Source organism: Nycticebus coucang, chromosome 15 (assembly GCF_027406575.1).
Source record: "Nycticebus coucang isolate mNycCou1 chromosome 15, mNycCou1.pri, whole genome shotgun sequence".
Lineage (NCBI taxonomy): Eukaryota > Metazoa > Chordata > Mammalia > Primates > Lorisidae > Nycticebus > Nycticebus coucang.
In genome coordinates, this window is record NC_069794.1 from 38028846 (window position 1) to 38049749 (window position 20904).

At 37.6% G+C, this 20904-nt stretch overlaps 1 protein-coding gene across 1 annotated transcript; it reads left to right on the top strand.

Moving 5' to 3' along the window:
- The first annotated feature begins 16 nt into the window (after positions 1–16).
- MZT1 (mitotic spindle organizing protein 1) lies at positions 17–18900 on the top strand. The gene is made up of 3 exons (XM_053563711.1): positions 17–348; positions 8408–8553; positions 15913–18900. Exons 1-3 carry the CDS (start codon positions 270–272, stop codon positions 15934–15936), a joined length of 249 nt encoding a protein of 82 aa, XP_053419686.1. The 5' UTR covers positions 17–269; the 3' UTR covers positions 15937–18900.
- The last annotated feature ends 2004 nt before the right edge of the window (positions 18901–20904 follow it).

Genomic DNA, 20904 nt, shown 5'->3' on the forward strand with positions numbered 1-20904 from the left:
AGCGCACCTGGCCAATCGCTCCTCATCGCTGTCCGCGAACCAGCCAATCGCACGGACGCCACGTAGGATATTCGAATGGCAACTCCTCGCTTCACATTCCGCGCAGAGAAACGAGGCTCCAAATTCAAATCAACGCAGTCGCACGCCGGCGACGAGCGCGAGGGGCGGAGCCTGCCGGCGTGAGCGGGACGCGCGGCGCGGTTGCCCAGGAGAAAGGAAGGCGCTCCAGTTCCGGGTCAGGCCCTTCTCCCGCCTACCCGGCCTCCGCCATGGCGAGCAGCGGCGGCCCCGGGGCGGCAGCCGCGACGGCCGCGGCGAATCTGAATGCCGTGAGGGAGACCATGGACGGTGAGTACCCGTTGCGCTTCCTTTACCTTGCCTGCGCTCTCCAGGGCCAAGGCCCCAGGCGGTGGGGAGCCTCGGGAGGACTTTAGGTCCTCTTCTAGCCCCAAATGGCATCTTCTGCGATCTTTGGTCGGGGCCCTCTAGGGCCGCAGGACTGATGGCCCCATCCTTTGAGAGTTGTCCCCTCGCTCCTACGTAAGTTTGTCGCGCGGACGACGTTCCGGCTCGCACGTCCCTGCCGCGCGGGACCCCGAGAGCTGTGGATTCTGCGGTGAAGACTCCGCGCCCTTCCTGCGAGTTGCATCCGCCCGCGGCAAGGCCCAGCCCGCTGTGGACAGAGGCCGTGTGTGTTTGATGACAGATGTGTTCTTTACCCCTGGCACTTTTGTGGGCTCTTTTTAAATATCTGGTGAAGAAACAGGTTGCCCCTTCATCAGAATTACCCTAGTTTCGCCTTGAAGCGGGTGACGCCAGTGACCGGTTACAAAGGCTGTGGTAGGCTGTTTTCACGGCCTGAGGCACGTGGGTGTAAAGTCTGCACAAGTGTACCAGGGGAAGAAGTGTCTTGCAGGTGCCCCCTCTCTCTGATGTGGCCTCTACCACCTCATACTCCAGAGGTGAGGTTGGACAAGCTACCTAAACATTTTGGAGCCTGTTTCCTTTTTTTTTCTTTGTTTCTTTCCTTTTTTTGTAAAATAGCACTCTTGGGGTTGTAAATATTTAAACAAGACAACCAAGTAAAGGCAAATCAAAGGTGATCAACAGTTTTTTGTATTACATCAGATATCATCCAACTTGTACATTTCTTTCTTTGTTTTTCTCATCTCCACCTAAATGTGAATGTTTGATGGATGTCAAATACTGCTATTTCAGTCTGCCTGGATATTTTTCAAGGGAATATCACATCAGACTCCATCTTTGTAAAAGATAACCCTGTGGAATCCTCCCTAGGTAGGGCAGCTTTCTTTTTGCATCTCCATCTCCTTCGTGATGGGCTCTGCTTGTTAAGTGGCAGCTCCCAAGAGGGGGTTCTGATAAAGGTTTACAGCTTTTTCTACAGTGGCTGCTGGTTCCATTTTCAAAGAATTGCGTTTATACTATTAGAGCTTTTGCATGTAATTTTTTTACTTATTTGGTGTCTACCTTGCTGGTTTTCTGAGCATTTTGCTCTTGATACCATATCCAGCCTTCTTTTTCCATCCTTCTTCATGTATTACATTTTACTAGTTTTGTTGTGTAAGTGGATTTATGTACACAGGCATTTGTTTAATGTTACTATCTTTTATCTTTTCCTAGAAGTCAATAACAGAATTTCTGCTAGTTTTCTTATGTTAGCTGGAATCCTAAATGTTAGAATTCCATTTGAATAGAAAACTCACATTTTATGTCTGGTGGAACTACTGATGTACAAATGAGAACTGATAGTTTGTATTAGTTGCATCATCAAGATACTTTCTGAGAGACTTCAGCATAAAGTCAAGATTTTACAATGTGTAATGTATGGGTGAAGGGAAAGCTTTCTCTTAGTCCTTGAAAGATTTGAGGAACAGTCAGCTCACTCACAAAAGGCAGATTAATTGGAGAGAAAGTATACAAATTTATTTGATCTTAGTTGTATGTGACACAGAGGAACCTTTAGAATGAAGACTCAACCACTTATTGAAGCTTGTAGACCAGCAGTTCTCAACTTCTGGGTTGTGATCCCTTTTTAACAATGAAAGTACATTGCGGCATTAGGAAGGTTGGAAACCACTGTTGTAGACAATCTTGAGATTTTGGAAATAATGGGAGCTTGAATCATGGCAAAAGAGGTTATGGGTATGGGCAGAAGAGGAGTTCTGTTGAGGGGCAGTAAATGAATACTGGGGACAAGTCAGTGCTTTTGAAGACTGTACAGTGGTCTGGCATGAAGTCTTGGGCTTGGAGGGTGGACAGTGGTTTGTGAGAAAAGTCTGTTCAGGTCTGTTCACAGAATTTAATTTAGTCTTCTTTTTTGTGATGTGGGTTCGGTTAATGAAAATTCAGGAAATAACCCAGAGGGAATTGTCTTTGGTAAGTTCAGACTTCAGGCAGATACGGGAACTTCAGACAACAGCTTTCTTTGGGAAAGACTGTGGATGAGGAGGGTGGTTGTCAGATCTGAGGCTTCTTTTTCCATTCAGCATGTACATATACCCCATGTTCTGGGGTATGTGTTTCTTATCCCCAATAATAAGAATATGGGAAAAATGAAGAGATTTTTGTAAAGTGAAAGTGGATGTGTGGGGTTTCACTGTATTTAAGCCACTGTGAAGTTTTCAAAACTTTTTGAGTCCCATTTCTTCCCTCAGTGGCATCATTTTTCTACTCTCTCTCAGCTGTAAGCATTTGCATTTTAATCATGAATGAGGGGAGACATGGGAGGAAGCAGGTGGACTTTGTGATATATGTGCATAGCTTGCTATGAAAGGAACCTGATCTATCCCAGTGTGACTTAGTATAAAGTCTAATGCATGAGATCCTGTACTCTTGCAGTCCCCAACCCAGCTGCACAGCAGGAGGTGAGTGGCCAGCCTGCAAGCGAAGCTTCATCTGTATTTACAGCCACTCCCTGTCAGCTCACTGATTCTACATTATTTATATATTACAATGTAAAAATAGAAATAAAGGGCACAATAAATGTAGTGAGTGAGCTGAATCATCCTGAAACCGTTGCCCCCCTCCCTCTTGGTCCATGGAAAAATTGTCTTCCATGAAGCTGCCCCCTGCTGCCAAAAAGGTTGGAGACTGTTGCTTTACTCACATTCTCAGATCAACATTCTCTTCCTACAGTCTCACTTGAAGTAGGCCTTTTCCACTGTCCTCTCCTCCAGTGTAGTTAGTTGGCTCCTTTGCTTTTCAGCTTTTTTGAATTTTATATTCTCTATTTATACTTTTAATTTTTACTTTGTTGTATTCTAAAATGTTCCATATGCTTCTAATTTTAAGGATGACAATTATTCCTTGTCAGAGGCTTCATCATAGTACTATGTTATATATCAGGTAATTAGCTTAAAAAACACACTATAGAGAAAGAAGTTAAAAGAGTCCATGGTGCATTTATTGATTGACTAGCACTGCAAAGCACTGCCAGCAAGGGATAATCCATGCCATCCAGTTGCTCATTTGAGAAAGAAACCTAAGAATCAGTCTTGCTTACTCCACTGCCTCCTTCTTTTCACTAAGTCCTTTCAGTTCTTTACTAATTTCAGATTTGACCACTTGTCTAAATCTCTCCTGTCCATGCTGCCCATCAGTCTTTTATCAGAGTTGCAGTAATGTAAGTAGACTTCCTCACCACTTGCGCTCTACCCATTTTCAATATTTGTTCCATATTCAGCAAAAATCTTTAAAATACCAATCTGATCTTGTTGTGCTGCCATTTTACATCTTCCAATAGCATTGCACAGTTCTAAAATCTTCAATAGGGCATTACATGATTTGTGTGTTACCTTTATCTCGTATTTTATGCCCATTCATCCTCATCATTGCATTGCCTTCACATTGATGGTCAGGTGCAGGTCTATGGATTTACCAACTTCCCTCCAGAACAGGAATCATTACATAAGTTGTTTCCTTTGCTCTCACTCTTCACCCTTCCTCCTATCTGCGCATTGATCTGGTTGATTCCTACTCACCTTTGAATCTAGTTTGTCACCTCTTCAGACAGACAAGTCTTCCCTAAGCACTAATGTCCTTCTAAACTTGGTAAGAAGCCCTTGGAGTTTGTTTCCGAGGTGTGACATTCTTTTCCTTTGTTTTACTTACAATATCTAGAACCAGTTATTATTTTAATGGCTATCTTTCTTCTAGACTGCAATGTCTGTGAGAGCTGAGACCATATCAACCTTGTTCCAAGTTGTTCAGCAGTAGCAAAATAGGCACAAAGTACTTTTAGGTACAGATTGAGTATCCCTTATCTTATAATCGTAGGACCAATGGTTTGGATTTCTTTTTTTTTTTAGGATTTTGAAATGTGTATATACATAATGAGATATTTCAAGGATGGGACCCACATCCGAACATGAAATTCGTTTATGTTTCATTTATATTTTATACACATACCATGAAGGAAATTTTATTTTCCCCTCTGAGACACCGGATAAATGTGTTCCAGTGTTTTTTGATTTTGACACATCACGTGCGGTCCAGTGTGGAATTTTCCACTTGGGGCATCATGTTAGTGCTCAAAAAATTTCAGATTTTGGAGCATTTCAGAGTTGAAATTTTGAGATTAGGCATGCTCAACCTGTACTAAATATACACTAGCCACTAAGGAAATAGGTATTGGTTACAGTTAGTTTCTGAAGATGGGAAGCAATAGTGTCAATTTTAAAAGAAATCTTAAAGGAAGTAATCCTAGTACTAAGGTGGACCCTCCAAACAGTGTAGAGTTATAGGAAGGAAGATAAAAGAGAAAGGCATGAACAAAGGCATTAAATGAAGAATAAGCATAGCATTTTTAGGTTGAGGGCCCAGGGGTTACCAGGGAAAGAACAAACTAGAGAGAAAGAACTGAAAAACTGTTAGAGGATTACAGGATTCAGTAGAATTCATTAAGTTGGCTGGTTATAAAATACAAATACATAATTTTCTAGTATGTTAACAGTAACCACTTAGAATTGCAGGGATGAAGTAGAATTTGTTTATGAAAACAATCAAAAATAAAAGTCCAAGAAAATGAAGATTCAGTATGGTTGATTGAGTACTTGCCAAAACTCTTCCAAGTATATTAAAATGATAGGAAATAATAAAATGTAATTATCAGTAGAGCCATATTCAAAAACAAGAAAGGGAAGTCATTGGTTAGAAAGAGGTTTTCCCCTAAGAAAGGGGCTGGTGGGAACCACAGCAGGAGATTGGGAATCTATCCTGATGAAACATGCTGCCCTGTCTGAGTAACACTTGGACTCAGAAATGTGCCATCTGCCACAGCTAGTGGTTGAGAAGTACCATCCATGTGTTTTCTGAGTCTAGAGCCAAGATGCTTCTCTAAGGCCTGATTCAGAGGACTGAGGCCAGGGTAAAGCTTCCTGTCCAAAAATGTGTCAACAATCCAGGATACCCGAAAGAAATTTCCTATGGAAGATGAATTTTCAGCCATGAATTACAAATCACCTAAAGTAGATGAAAAACAAACAACATGGAAAATGAAAAAGAGAGAGACAGAAAGACTAGTAGTCAATAGAATGCTAAGCAGCATTCTAAGTGATCCTTTAATCCTCACACCAGTCCTATCAAATAAATATTCTTACTATTCCACTCTATGGAATGATGAAATAAAGGCACAGAGGGATTAACATGTCTAGTAAGTAGTCAAGATAGAATTTGAAGCCAGTTAGTCTGGCTGTAGCAATCACACTCTTTGACTACTTGCTTATACTTAGAGATAATAGAGCCATCTCAAAAGCAGTTTAAAAGTGTCACCTTAAAGAAGGACAGGAACAACAGGCATGAAACAAGTGGTTAGAAACAAGCACCTGTAGCACAGTGGTTAGGGCGCCGGCCACATGCACTGAGGCTGGCAGGTTTGAACCTGGTCCGGGCCAGCTAAACAACAATGACAACTGCAACAAAAAAATAGCCGGGCATTGTGGCGGGCGCCAGTAGTCCCAGCTACTTGGGAGGCTGAGGCAAGAGAATCACTTAAGCCCAAGAGTTTGAGGTTGTTGTGAGCTGTGATGCCCCAGTGCGCTACTGAGGGTGACATAGGGAGACTCTGTCTCAAAAAAAAAAAAAAAAATTATAGAAACAGAAAAGTATACAGTACTTAACAATGTAAAAATTCACAGTGCTTGGCATACAATCAAAGATTACCAGGTTTGTAAAGTAGGAAAATATGACCTTTGATGAGGAGAAAAATTCAATCAAAATTGACCCCCAAATGATACAAATGTTAGCATTAGTAGACTAGAGCATTATAATTGTACTTCATATGTTGAAAAACTTCAATACACCAGCCTGAGAACAATGAGACCCTGTCTCTACTCAAAAAAAAAAAAAAAAAAAAGAAAAGAAAAACTAGCTGGGCCTTGTAGCTGGTGCCTGTAGTCCCAGCTTGGGACTTGGGAGGCTGAGGCAAGAGGAGCACTCAAACCCAGGAGTTGGAGGTTGCTGTGAGCTATAAAATTACAGTACTCTACTCAGGGTGATAGAATCAGACTATCTCAAAAGAAAAGGAAAAGTTTAGTAGAGGCACAGAAGATGTTTTTAAAGACTCAAATTGAGCTACAGGTAAAAATGAATGGTATGAAAAGTGAGAAGGGCCCATCTCATGAACATCATGAATGCTACAAAAGTTAGAAGGATTTAGATTTAACATTAATGGATAAGTAAACATTGTTAACTTGTCCATTCTTCCTAAAATAATAGGTGGTTTGCATGCAGTTCAAATCAGAATCGAAATGGAATTTAGTTTGGGAATTAATGAAAAAATACTAAGTTCACCAGAAGAATAAAAGAAATTGTATAAATGAAAAACGACAAAGGAATCTTTAAACTACTACGTGCAGTATGACGTTAGTAATTAAAATTGTGGCTCTGGTTTAAGGTAGACAATTGGGTGGGTGTGCAAGAAATCTGTAGGTATATGGGAATTTACTGTGTGATAAAGGTGGCATCTGAGTTGAGTAGTAACAGAATAAATTGTGGGGGGGGGGGCAACTGGCTTATTTCTGGGAGGAAAAGTTAGATCCTATCTTTCACCCAAACACTAGGGAAAATAAATATTTAAGTAACTACATGGGAGTGAATAAATTTTCAAGTGCTAGAAAAGAGTAGTGATGAATATAATCTTTGCATGAAGAATAACTTTCTCAGCATAATGCTGAGGGAAAATGATCTGCGAAACAAAGATGCTGACAGTGGACTTAAAAAATTCTAAACACACTCTGGGAAACAACCACCACTGAACAAAGTTATATCCTGTAAAGGAAGGGGTTCCTGAAAATCACTTTGGAAACCTAGATTTTCTGTGTTAGTGTTTCTCATGTTAAGAACAGATACAATAAAATATAGTTCTATAAAAATGAAAAAATAGGGCGGCGCCTATGGCTCGAATGGGTAGGGCGCCAGCCCCATATGCCAGAGGTGGTGGGTTCAAGCCCAGCCCTGGCCAAAAACTGCAAAAAAAAGAAAGAAAAGAAGAAATATAAACTTTCATTTTATTATAAGATTCAACAGACATAATGATTCTGCCATCAAATTGTTAGAAAAATTTCTAAATGCTCTTAAATCCTTACGTATGTATATTGCTGACTGAGCAGTTCTAGAAATTTATCTTAATGAAATTTAGTATGTGCGGTTACTTACCACAATTTGATTTTAATAGGAAAACATGAGTGCAACCTAACTCTTTTTGTTCTGTGGGGTTTTTTTTGAAACATGTGCTCTCTTAACCATCTAAGCTAGAGTGTAGTAGTAGTGATCATAGCTCACTATAACCTTGAACCTTGAGTTCAAGTCATCCTTTCACCTCAGAACCCCCTCCTCAACCCCCATAGCTAGGACTAAGGGCACGTGTCACCACACCCAGCCAATTTTTCTTATTTTTGTCAAGAGGAGTTCTCTTACTGTTGCCCAGACTGTCTCAAACTCCTGGCCTTGAAGCATTCCTCTTCCCTGAGCCTCCCAAAATTGCTGGGGTTAGAGATGTAAGCAGCCATAACTTTTAAAGTAGTAGTTAAGTATAGTGTTTCCATGCAGTGGACTGTCATACAGCTAATTAAATTGCATTGCAAAACGATACTGAAAAAAAAAAAAATAGGAACTTGTTCACACCAATCCTGATTATGATGGATGAATGATAAAATATACACTAAGGTGTAAAAGCCAGTTAATGTGAAGGGAAATTCTAAATTTAAAGTTTCTAAATCTAAGTAAAGACCAGACAGTATTACATGTTGATTGCCAGATCCTGGAATGCTGTGCTAATTCCTTATTACTGTGCAATAATAAATAGATTTGAAACAAGAGTACTATATGCATACTTTTAAATGCTGTAAGCTTTTTAAAAACAAAAATTTTTTTTTGTATCTTTTTTCAGTTCTGCTTGAGATTTCAAGAATTTTGAATACTGGTTTAGATATGGAAACTTTGTCCATTTGTGTACGGCTTTGTGAACAAGGAATTAACCCAGAAGCTTTATCGTCGGTTATTAAGGAGCTTCGCAAGGCTACTGAAGCACTAAAGGTTAGAGATTCCTATTATTAGTTTATTGTAAATAAAGATGCTTTTGTTTAGAAAATGATTAATGACAAACTTATGGGAAAGATCTTAGTTAAGTAAGATTATACTTTCAACGCCGTCAGGAGAAACTGAACAGAAGGAGCTTAATAGCGTATGTTCAAATTACAGAAATTACTACTATCACACACAGACCATGTTATCTTTTCCCAGAAGTCTCTGTTTTTAGAATTTTCTGTGTGGTAAATTGTGCCCATGCCAAAAGAGGTATCTTCAAATTCTAATCCTGGTGACAATGAATATGACCTTATTTGGAAATAATGTCTTTGCAGATATAATCAAGTTGGGGTCATACTAGATATGGTTAGATCCTAATATAGTGATCCGTGTTGTTATAAGGCAAGGGAAATTTGGTAGAAAAGATCCATGTATGTGAGGACAGAGACACAGAGGGGAGAATGCCATGTAACAATAGACACAGACATTGGAGTGATGTATCTAAAAGTCAAGTATTGTCAGCAGCCACCAGTAGCTAGGAAGCAGCAAGGAAGGATCCTCTCCTAGAGCCTTCAGAAAGCATGGCTCAACTGACACCTCTTGGACTTCTGATCTCCAGAACTGTGGAAGAATAAGTTTTTATTGTTTGAAGCCACTTCGTTCTAATTACTTTGTTATGGCAGTCCTAGAAATCTGTTCGATTTTAGTACTGAAAAGTGGGGCACTGATGTAATAAATACTTAAAAATGTAGAGCGAGACCCTGTCTCTAAAAATAGCCAGGTGTTGTGGTAAGTGCCTATAGTCTCAGCTACTCCGGAGGCTGAGGCTACTCTTGAGCCCAAGAGTTTGAGGTTGCTGTGAGCAGTGACACCATGGCACTCTACCAATGGTGACAAAGTGAGACTGTGTCTCAAAAAAATAGAAGTACCTTTGAATTGGACAATAAATAGAGACTGGAAAGTTGTAAGATACTTATAGAAAGACTGAATGACCTTGAAGAGACTGTTGGTAGAACTGTGAATGTTAAAGGCTTCTGGTGAGGGCTCAGGAAGAAAATAGGTATAGAGAAATCAATTGTTCTTATTACATACAACATTCAGAACAGATGTTGTTTTATATAATAAGAACATTAAAAAAAGTGCTTCTGGTGGCATCTCAGGTAGAAACAAGGACATTCATTTATTGAACCCTAGTGGAAGGTGAATCTTGTTACAAAAGGATAGAACTTGGCTGAACTATGTTCTACTGTTGGGAAAAACATAGAACTTAAAAGTGATGACCTTGGATATTTAGCTGAGGAAATTTCCAAGCAAAGTGAGGAAAGTACAGCCTGATTTCTCCTTTTTCCCATAATAACATGTAAGGGGAATGAGCAATTAAGGATGAACCAGCACTTGATGCTTTGGGAAGTTAAGTTCTCAGCCTGTCTGAATAGCATTTTCTGGAGGTAGGGCTAAGAATGTGGATGGTTTGTGAAGAAATTAGGTGTGTGATAGACCCAGTCAGCCATCTCAGCACAAACACCGCTGGATGTGAGTTAATGAGACAAGATGAAATGACAGAAAGCCATCAAATTGCTGGGATTCTACAGGCAGGAAAGTGGCTGATAGAGCTGTAAGCAAGTGTTATCCTTTCAAAGAAGGAAAAAATGACTTCAAGAGTGGCTTAGAGACTTGGGGGACTGCTGCTGCCTTTCTGAGTCCAGAGGGACACTTATTTTCAAATTTCAAATTAACCCCCCTTTAATTGATAAGATTGCTTGCACATACTTTCTGATTTAAAATCTAATGATTTTATTTCCATGTTTATATAGCACTCGTTTACCCTGAATACTGAGACTTTTAAGTTATTCCATCTTAAAACTTTCCCAACAACAAAGTGATCTTTTTTTTTTTTACCTGAACTGTAAAACATGTAATGTAGGATAGACTCTTTTAGTGGTATTAGTAACTAAACAGGGATCTCTAAATACATGAGTTTAATTTTCTAAAAATTTTAAATTCAATATAAATGATTCTTAGAACACAATCTTTTCCTTAGTTCTTTTATTTAATATTAGGTCTGTGGATTACTTACGTTGTCATACATTCCTTTCACTATAATGTTTTTTATTGTACAAATATACGACAAAATCTTTTCCATTGTGAATGGATATTAAATTGTTTGCACTGTGGGGCTATAACAAATAATGCTGCTTTGAGCATTGTTGACTTTGTCTCTTGATTCTTATACACAAACATTGCTGTTAGGTGTGTATCTCAAGTAAAATTGCAAGGTGTTAGGTAATATGTATCTTTAACTTAAACAGGTGATTATGATAATTAATTTTTCGAAAATAGTTACATTGATTTATATTCTTACCTGCATCATAATGAGTTTCCTTTACATCTTTGCTGCAGCTTATTATCATGGAATCTTTTTAATTTTAGTCATTCTGGGATGCCTGTGGGTTTCTCATTTGGTTTTATTTACATTTCTTTGAATATACCAGTAAGGTTTATGCCTTTTTACATATTGATTGGCTCTCCTCTTCTGTGAAGTATTTAAGTGACTTGCCCATCTTTCTCCATTGTCTGTTCTTGTCTTTTTGATTGGCTGTCCTTTTTTCTGGATAGGAACCTTGTCAGATGTGTGTGTAATGTTTCAAATTTCAAGAGTTACAAAAACTTGAAGTTTTGTATTTCTTTTTTAACTCAACCTGTGGCTATCATATAACTGAACAATAAGAATAGCTACTATTTATATGAGTGCCTCCCTTGTGCTAGACCCTATGCTCTGGAGGCCCATCATGTTATTTCCTCTGTAGTCAACAGTGTCATGTGTTTCTGCAGGTTGAACTTTTCCTAATCTGCAAATCTAGACAGCTCCAGAATCTGAAACTTTTTGGATGGTAGTGTCTGTACTAAACATGTACAGACTCTTTCTTTTCGTTATTATTCCCAAATTATACAGTATGACAACTGTTTACTTTGTGTTAGCTATTGTTAAGTAATCTAGAGGTGATTTAAAGCCGTGATTCCCAACCTTTTTGGCACCAGGGACCAGTTTCATGAAAGACAGTTTTTCCACAGACAGGCAGGGAGTCAGGTTTTGGGATGATTCAAGCACTTTGTCTTCACCGCAGATCATCTTTCTGGGATTAGATTGTTGCAAGGCGTGCATAACCCAGAGCCCCCACATGCACAGTTTACAGTAGGGTTGGCACTGCTGTGAGAATCTGATGCCACTGCTTATCTGCCAGGAAACAGAGCTCAGGAGGTGGTACCAGCAGTGGAGAGCAGCTGTAATGGCTTGCCCGCACCCTCCACCCCCTGCAACCCAGTTCCTGATGGTCCACAGCCTGGGGATTTGGGACAGCCGATTTAAAGTATATAGAAGGATGTGCATAGGTTATATGCCCTTTAACATCTGCAGACTTTCGTGTCCAGGAACTAATCCCCCATAGATACCAAGAGATGATCATTTAATGCAAATTTTCTGTAATCTCAAAAATATTTGAAATCTGAAACACTTCTGGTCTCAAGCATTTCTGATAAGGGTTCTCAATACTCAATTTGTACTGCTGTTAATAGTTTGCTACTAAGGAAACTGAAGCTTATGGTGATTAATTTACTTATTCCAAGAACTTACAGTTAAGTGGTTAAGCTAGGATTTGAAGTTGAGCTAAGTTCGGAAGTTTTACTTGGCTACAAACTTTTCTCCTACAAAAAAAATAGATATAAAGGATATCTGAGTAGCAAAGGATGAAATGGCTATTAGAACCAAAACAGTCATTGGGTTGTGGCAGGGGAAAATTCCATGGCTTAGTATTCTCTCATATAACCCTGTTAATAAAATAAAAAGAAGTAGTATAGTATTTCATCAGGATACGTCTGAAATTCAAGTGGGAGAAGTTTTATTTCATACATATATCTTCGACAACTACAAGCACTTTTGTTTTTACTATGCTTGCGTTTGAAAAGAGAATAGGCAGAATAGGAAGAGATTTCTGTGTGGGACTACACAGAAATTTGCAGGTTGAACTTTTCCTAATCTGCAAACCTAAAAAGCTTCAGAATATGAAACTTTGTTTGAGTTCTCTAATGGAACCATAGTCAAACCTGAGACAGACGACTGACAAGTGTTTTGGCATAGGGTTTTCTTAGGCGAGATGTAACCCAAGATACCCTATAGGATAGAAGGTTTAGAAATAACTGTTTAACATTGTTTTATCAACTTTGAGCATACCGGTTATTCCATCTCCACTGGAATATAGTGAGATGTGGGAGGTGAAGTCAGTAATTAAAATCAACAAAATCAGAGTATGCTAACTATTTGAATGGAAGATCAGTCCTTCGCATACACAAAGCCTCTTAAAGTTTGTTTCTCCCATGATCTAAAACCAGGTTATTAGCATCTCATTAAAACTTAGGCAGACAGGAGATCCTGAAAAGTTTCTGGCAAAAAAGAAATACTAACTAGAATTTTTTCTTATTTTCGTTCAAGTAATTTATGTAACTTCTATCATTTTTATATAAATGATACATGCTTAATGACTTTAAAATATTTTAATCAGAAAACGCAAAGAACGAAACAAAAAAATCACTCAACATTACCCAAGAGATAACTAGTAATAATACTTGGTGAACATTATTCCATATAATACCATGCTCTTTTAAAAGTAAAAATATTACACTGAATTGAAAAAGAATAGCTTATTAGTGTGCTTCTCCCTGGAGTAAGTCTGTTCTCTCTTAACTGGCGTATTGTGTCAGGGTGGGGAGCTGGTCGTTCAGAATTGTACTGAGCCACACCTGTCTTTCTTCACTTACTTCACAAGCCTAAGATTGCTACTAATGAATTTTTTCTTGAAAGTTTTTTTTTTTTTGTATTAAAATGGGTAAAGAGGACCTATTCATGCTATACAGAGGTCCTCAAACTTTTTAAACAGGGAGCCAGTTCACTGTCCCTCAGACCATTGGAGGGCCAGACTATAGTTTAAAAAAAAAAAAAAAACTATGAACAAATTCCTATGCACATTTTGAAGTAAAAAAACAAAACGGGAACAAATACAATCACACGACCACTGGTGGCCTCTGGGCCGTAGTTTGAGGACCCTGCATAGAACTTAGTAGAATGTTATTTGTTGTCTCTGTTTTAGAATGTATAAAGTAAATCAGGGATATCTTGGAATGTTGCAAGAAACTATTGGTCTGAGGCATTGTTTTTCCTTTTGCTCTTTAGGTAACTCAGAAGAAAATAGTAACAATTTTTGCCTTTTCCTTTCACAGATTTGCATATTAATATTATCTAAACTATTTATAGCAAAAGTAGCTAGCTGTGTGGTTCCCTAATTAGAAAAGTTCTTAACAGCAATAGATAGGCTACCTTACGTGTATTTTTCATAGTATAAAATAATTAATTATGTTTTTTGAATGATTCTTTGAATTTTTATATTCCTTAGTGCTAGTAGTTATGTGTAACCAATCATCTACATCAGTGATTCTCAATCTTCCTAATGCTGCTGCCCTTTAATACAGTTTTTGTGGGTCACGACCCACAGGTTGAGAACCACTGATCTACATATTATGATTTGAGAAATTTCAGACAAAACCTACTTCCCTGTATTTTCTATTTAAGTGCCATGGTGCTTTGAATTATACAACCATTGATGGATTCCTGTGGACTAAGCTTGCCCTTTCTCTTGCAAATGTCTGTATTACTAATACCTAGGGTAAATCTGTAATGTACACTGTGTAGAAAGGTATGCAGCATGAGGATATTGAAACTGTAGAAGTCGAATTTGGGAAAGGAATGAGTATTAAAGAAAGTTCCTCCCCTCACCCATCTTCCTAAAGAAGGAAGTAAATGCTTGTGCTGAAAATGAAACTTTGGAAGACAAGAGGACTACTAAAGATGATTTTTTTTCCCCCAAAAGCTGATCTTTGCAAATTTTTGGAGTTTTTAGTGGCAATCTGTTAACTATGTATAGGTTTCTATGATGGTACTGCCGCCTTTTTAAATAGAAAATTCTGCATTTGTGTAACGTGACTGCTATAGCACTGGTTACTTAGTTGAAGTGAAAATACTTGTTGCATTGTATGTTAGAGAAGAACTAATATGAAAATGGAATGGGACAAGACAAATTAAATTGCACTTGAATTAAAGTACTGTTTTTAATTTAAAAAAAAACAAAACAAAATTGTATATATGCATTCAGGTCTTCTTTGAATTAGCTAATACTGAGAATGGGTTGGGGACATAACAATATTTAAAGGGTATGTGGTCAAGCTAATATAGGTACCTACATGGATAGAAAAAGTAAGAAATGTTTTAGAACAATGGAATTATTTTCAAATTGTGTTCTGATTCTCTTGAGTCGTAAACCCAGAGGAGGGAAAGGTTAATTTAGAATAGGTCTGTGAGCCCAGCTTTATTGAAAAACAAGGTTGGTTGTGTTGGCTACAAAGAGAAAGTGTCAGCCTTATTTTAGATTTCATTATCTACAATTTTCTCAATATGTTAAAGCATTTTTACAAAAGAGCTCTCAACTTAGACTAAAGCAAGTTTTAATTAGAGAGTAGAAATGTAAAGTAATCAAATCTAACATATCTAAAACTAAAATTGCTTAAAATTAATATTTTCATATTTGCATTAAGCTACTTTGTAAGGTATGATGGTACGGTAGTTTTTTAAGTCTTTCTAAGAATATATATCAAATTATTTATTGATAAATGATAGGATGTCTTTTAATTTCTTCACAGGTCATTGGGGACAGTATAGTATTTGAGGGTATAGATGAAACAGGATTAGCCAGATGTTTATTATTCATCTTTTGCACTTGTGCTCTCCACTTTGTAGCATAAAAGATCTTTTTCATTCTTTTTGTGTGTCTTTTCTTTATTTGGGGAGGAGGATCTCACTATGTTGCCCAGGCTATTCTCGAACTCCTGGGCTGAAGTAATCCTCCTGCCTTAGCCTCCCAAGGAGCTAGAATTGCAGATGTGAGCCACCATACCCGGTGGCTTTTTTATTCTTAATCCCCTGTTCATACTACTGTAATAAAACATATGGAGAAGATAAACTAATGAAGACAATGGGAACAAGGTATGTTATAGGTTAATTTTCAAGTAACATGTTTTTACATGTACTCTTAACCATTATTTAGGATGATATAATTATTTTCTGTTAGCCGACCAAGTTCAAAAGGTAATGTAGATGTATAACAAAAAATGAAAACCACTACATTATCCTGAAAAAAGCAGTTTTGTTATATACATATGGGGGAATAGTTGTTTGTTAATGGCAATGCAGTATTGACAGATTTATCTCCATGGTGTCTCTTTTTTCTTGGTTTTATTATAATGAATTTTACTTTCTTGTTCTAGGCTGCTGAAAATATGACAAGCTGACTTTCTGGAGAAACTGATGAGAAATGTCAAGGTCTGCAAGACGATTTGAAGATGGCTTTGTAGACAAGAATGTACAATGAAATTATTGCATGCATCAATGTAGAAAAATTTCCCTTTTTAAAAGAATTATAAAACCATAGCTTTATAAATCAGTGGAAAGTGGCTTACAGAGAGAACTATCAGATGTGTTTACATCAGATCTGACTTTTTTTTAACAGCTGTAATGCTTTGGCATTGCTATGTTCATATTTACGTATTCCTCTGATAGCTTTAATTTTCTAAGCAGTCGTCTATCAGTTGTGCACGTCTGCCTGGTTGAAGTATAGTGGAACCCATCAGTAGTGATGTGTAGTAGTTATGACTTGTTGACATTTCCATTATAAACTTTAATTTTGAATTGTTTATGCATAAAAACTGGATTTATGTTGTATTGGGCTGGAAGTTGACAGCATTTCAGCTACCATTTGTGAATTTTGATTTAGATTCATTATGTATATCAGAATCTTGTTTTTTAAAAATAAGAGCATGGAAAACATTTCTAGTCATTTCCTCTTCCACAAAGAAGATTTAGTTTTTTAAACAATGTGTTGGGGGCGGCACTTGTGGCTCAGTGGGTAGGGTGCTGGCCCCATATACTGAGGGCGGCAGGTTCAAACCCAGTGCCAGCCAAACTGCCACAAAAAATAGGCAGGCATTGTGGCGGGTGCCTGTAGTCCCAGCTACTTGGTAGGCTGAGGCAAGAGAATCACCTAAGCCCAGGAGTTGGAGGTTGCTGTGAGCTGTGACGCCACGGCACTGTACTGAAGGCGATAAAGTAAGACTCTGTCTCTTAAAAAAATAATAATTAAAAAAAAACCACTTTGTTGGGCAGTTAATAGTGTAAACTAGATCATTTTTGTACTGCTTAAAAAATAAAACTTTTTAAAACTTTAATTTTAAAGGAAATTGCAGTGCTTAGCTTAGCATTATTTGTAGTTTGAATGATCTAAATCTAATGAAAATGTTGAGAGTTTTTTTTTATTATTAAATCATAGCTGTGTACATTAATGCGATCATGGGGCACCATACACTGGTTTTATATACCATTTGACATATTTTGATCACACTGGTTAACATAGCCTTCCTGGCATTTTCTTAGTTATTCTGGTAAGACATTTATATTCTACAATTTGTTGAGAAGTTTTTTAAGTTTGTTTGTTTTTTTTTGAGACAGAGCCTCAAGCTATCGCCCTGGTAGAGTGCAGTGGCATCACAGCTCACAGCAACCTCCAATTCCTGGGCTTAAGCGATTCTCTTGCCTCAGCCTCCCAAATAGCTGGGACTACAGGTGCCCGCCACAACGCCCAGCTATTTCTTGGTTGTAGTTGTCATTGTTGTTTGGCAGGCCCGGGCTGAATTCAAACCCGCCAGCTCTGGTGTATGTGGCTGGCACCTGAGCTACCAGTGCCGAGCCTTTTTTAAGTCTTACCCTATGAATGAAGGTCTAAAAAAAATGGGAGGGTTATTAACCTGAAACTTAAAAAAAAAATAATAAGAGCTCTTGTTCTTGGTATAGGTAGCAGTACCCAGGGAGTAGAAAGTACCTCATTTACAAAGAAATGTTTGTTTTAAGCTGTCCAGTGACTTTGTGGAAGAACAGCTCAAAAGACTGGCTTTTATTTAGACTAAATCAGAATTCTCCCAGTGGTGAGACGACCATTTAAGGGGGAAGCTGTTAAAAAATATTACAGAAAAATATTATCAGCAGTGAATATTACTGCTTCTCGTGACAATGGATAATAGTTGTTGTAAAGAATAGGTCAACAAAAATAGGACAAAAGACTGGGAATAAGAATAAAAAAATAATGTATGAAATAAAATGTAGCCAATATGCAAAATTCCTATTTACTTTTATTACATAAAAGTAATTTGATTGCTAACGCAATAAATTTTGAAAGATTATTTAATAAATCACTACTTAGATGATATATTTCAACCGGTATTTAATATTTTCTGAAGAAATAGGAATTTCCAGGCATTAAACAAAAACTAATCTAATATTCTGTATCAGGAATTGTAAGTATAGCCTTTTGAAATAATTTTTTGTGTCATTTTTCTCCTTAAAGCTTTTACTCATTAAGGTGATGATTCAAAAATGAATTTTAGAAAATTTAAGATAATGATTCTGTTCCTATACCAGAATCTCCATGACTTTTTTGGCAAGACTTACGGATTTAATAAGATTTTATTGTTTCTTAAATGTTAGATTTTGTTAGACACCATTTAAATGATGGATGGTACCAACATTCAATCTTTAGTAGCATTTTTTGTTTCTCAGACAAGCTGAGTAGTGTTTTTTGTTTTTGTTTTTGTTTTGTTTTTTTGCAGTTTTGGCTAGGGCCAGGCTTAAACCCACCACCCCCGGTATATGGGGCCGGTGCCCTATTCCTTGAGCCACAGGCACTGCCCAAGCCGCAGTAATTTTAATAAGATTTAGTGATATTTAAATGGCAACCTTCTCTGCTATTTTCAAATTAATCTAGGCTTTTGACCATTTTGACTTTTTAAATGTGTGACATTTGTACCAAGTGCATTGCAAGGTCTGTTACTGGTGAACAGGTTAGGAGACAGGAAGAACTTATGATAAGTCACTTGATAATCACTGCTAATACAGCATGTTTTTATTTATAAAATCATAAAGAGAACATTTGTTAACCTCCAAAATTTGTATATACTTCTAGGCCATAGAGTTGATTTATTTATGACTTTGTAGATTAAGTTATTTATGTATGAAACAAAGCAGGAAAATATATTGAGAAAGGATATTGTTTACAGAAGACTTCTTTAATGTGTCACAATTCTTAAATGTAAACATATATTTTTAATGCATACTTAAGTAATATTTAAGAAACCACACAAAATAATGATAACAGTTGCAGTATTGTGCTTCTTGTCAATGATAATAATAAAACCCTTTTGGTGGTATTGGCATGTACTTTTGATTTAATATGTGCTTCTGTTAATTCAGTTTGTATTTCTTTAGGTAGTCTGTAAATTTACAGATGGCTTATTATGTGCAATTGAAGACCATGTAAAGGTAGATTATGTAATTTAAACTAGGATTGAGGGGTAAAATGGAATACTTTTCAACATTTAATTAAAATTAAAGATTAGTTCATCTCACTAGTTGTTATAATAAAGGGTACATGGCTTGGTGCCTCTAGCTCAAGCAGCTAAGGCGCCAGCCACATACACTGGAGGTGGGGGTTTCAAATCCAGCCTGGGCTTGCCAAACAACAGTGACAACTACAACCAAAAAATATCCGGGTGTTGTGGCGGGTGCCTGTAGTCCCAGCTACTTGGGAGGCTGAGTCAAGAGAATTGCCTAAGCCCAGGAGTTGGAGGTTGCTGTGAGCTGTGATGCCATGGCACTCTACCCAGGGCGACAGCTTGAGGCTCTGTCTCAAAAAAAATAATAGTAATAATAAGAAAGGGTACATAAGATTTACTCTTTCAACCATTTTTAGTTACACTATTCATTGACAATAAGAGTATTCATACTGTTTTGCACCTATCACCAGTATTTATCTCAAGAACTTTCTCATCCTCCAAAAATTGAAACTCTGAACCTGTTCAGCAGTAACTCTTCATTCCTTCCTCCACACAGGCCCTCGGAAACATTTTTCTATTTTGTATTTCTCTCTGAACTTGACTGTTCTGGGTAATCATATAACTGGGATCTGAAAATACTTGTCCTTCCGTGTCTTTATTTCATATGTATAATGTCTTCAAGATTCCTCTAGTTTGTAGCATGTATCAGATGTCTCCCTTTTTAAGGCTAATGTTCTTTGTATGTATGTGCTACCTTTATTTATTCATCCATCAACGGACACTTGGGTAGTTTCTACCTTGTGGCTATTGTGAGTAGTGTTATCAATATTAGCATACGGATGTCTGTTCAAGTCCCTCCTTTTCATTCTTTTGAGTATATATCCAGAAGTGGAATTGTCAGATTATGAACATCTAAAAAATTCTGTATTAATTTCTGTAGGCATTAGAGAAAGGAGGAGACATGATCAAGCTACTAAGGGAGTTGTGTTGCTAGTGAAGTGCAGGTCAAATTCAAGCAGGGAGAGACTAGCAGAGCGATGTGTTAGCTATGACAGTAACCCAGACCTAAAAGTGTACAAATTGGGAGAGTCAAAGGATGTTACAAAAGAAAAGTGGGATTTAATGGCAGGTTATGGGGAAAATGGAGAAGAGACTATACTAAGATTCTAAACCTGGGTAACAATGATTATCAGCAAATAGAAGTCAAGAATGCAATCTAATTTTCCTGGAAAGATGATAGCTTATTTTAGGAATGTTGTGTTTAATATATTAAATTTCATCCTTGCTTAACCCGCCAAAGACCCTTACATGTCAATGTAGGACACATTTTGTCCTACATTGTTTATTGCTGTCTAACATAATAAACAATTTGCCTAATTACTATATTTGTTGATTATAAATATATATAACTCTACCTGAAAAATTATCACAAGGGTAGGGATTTCTTTTTTATTTTGTCCATTGATGTATCTCAAATGTCTTGAGCAGTGCATAGCACATAATAAGTGTTTGATAAATACATATTGACTGAATGAATGTATAGACTGGGAATCTAAGAGGCAGTATCTACCAGGTGGTTGAAAGATAACATTGAGAATTTGCTACATGGAAAGTACTAGTTTGGGTGCTTTAAATGCGTCACATTGTTTACTACTTAGGCGTAGCGCAACCACAGGAGATAGATAGCATTATCACCTTGCAGTAATGAAGCTGAGACGCAGAGTGGTCAACAGCTTAATCATGGCAGTGGTAGGGCCAGGATTTGAACTCAGGTAAACTGACATTAGGACCCTTTGGCCTTAGTACCTGTTACTAAACATCACTTTCTCGTAGGGTGAAAAGGCAATAAGGGAGAAACAGAGTCGAAGGGGGTTGGGA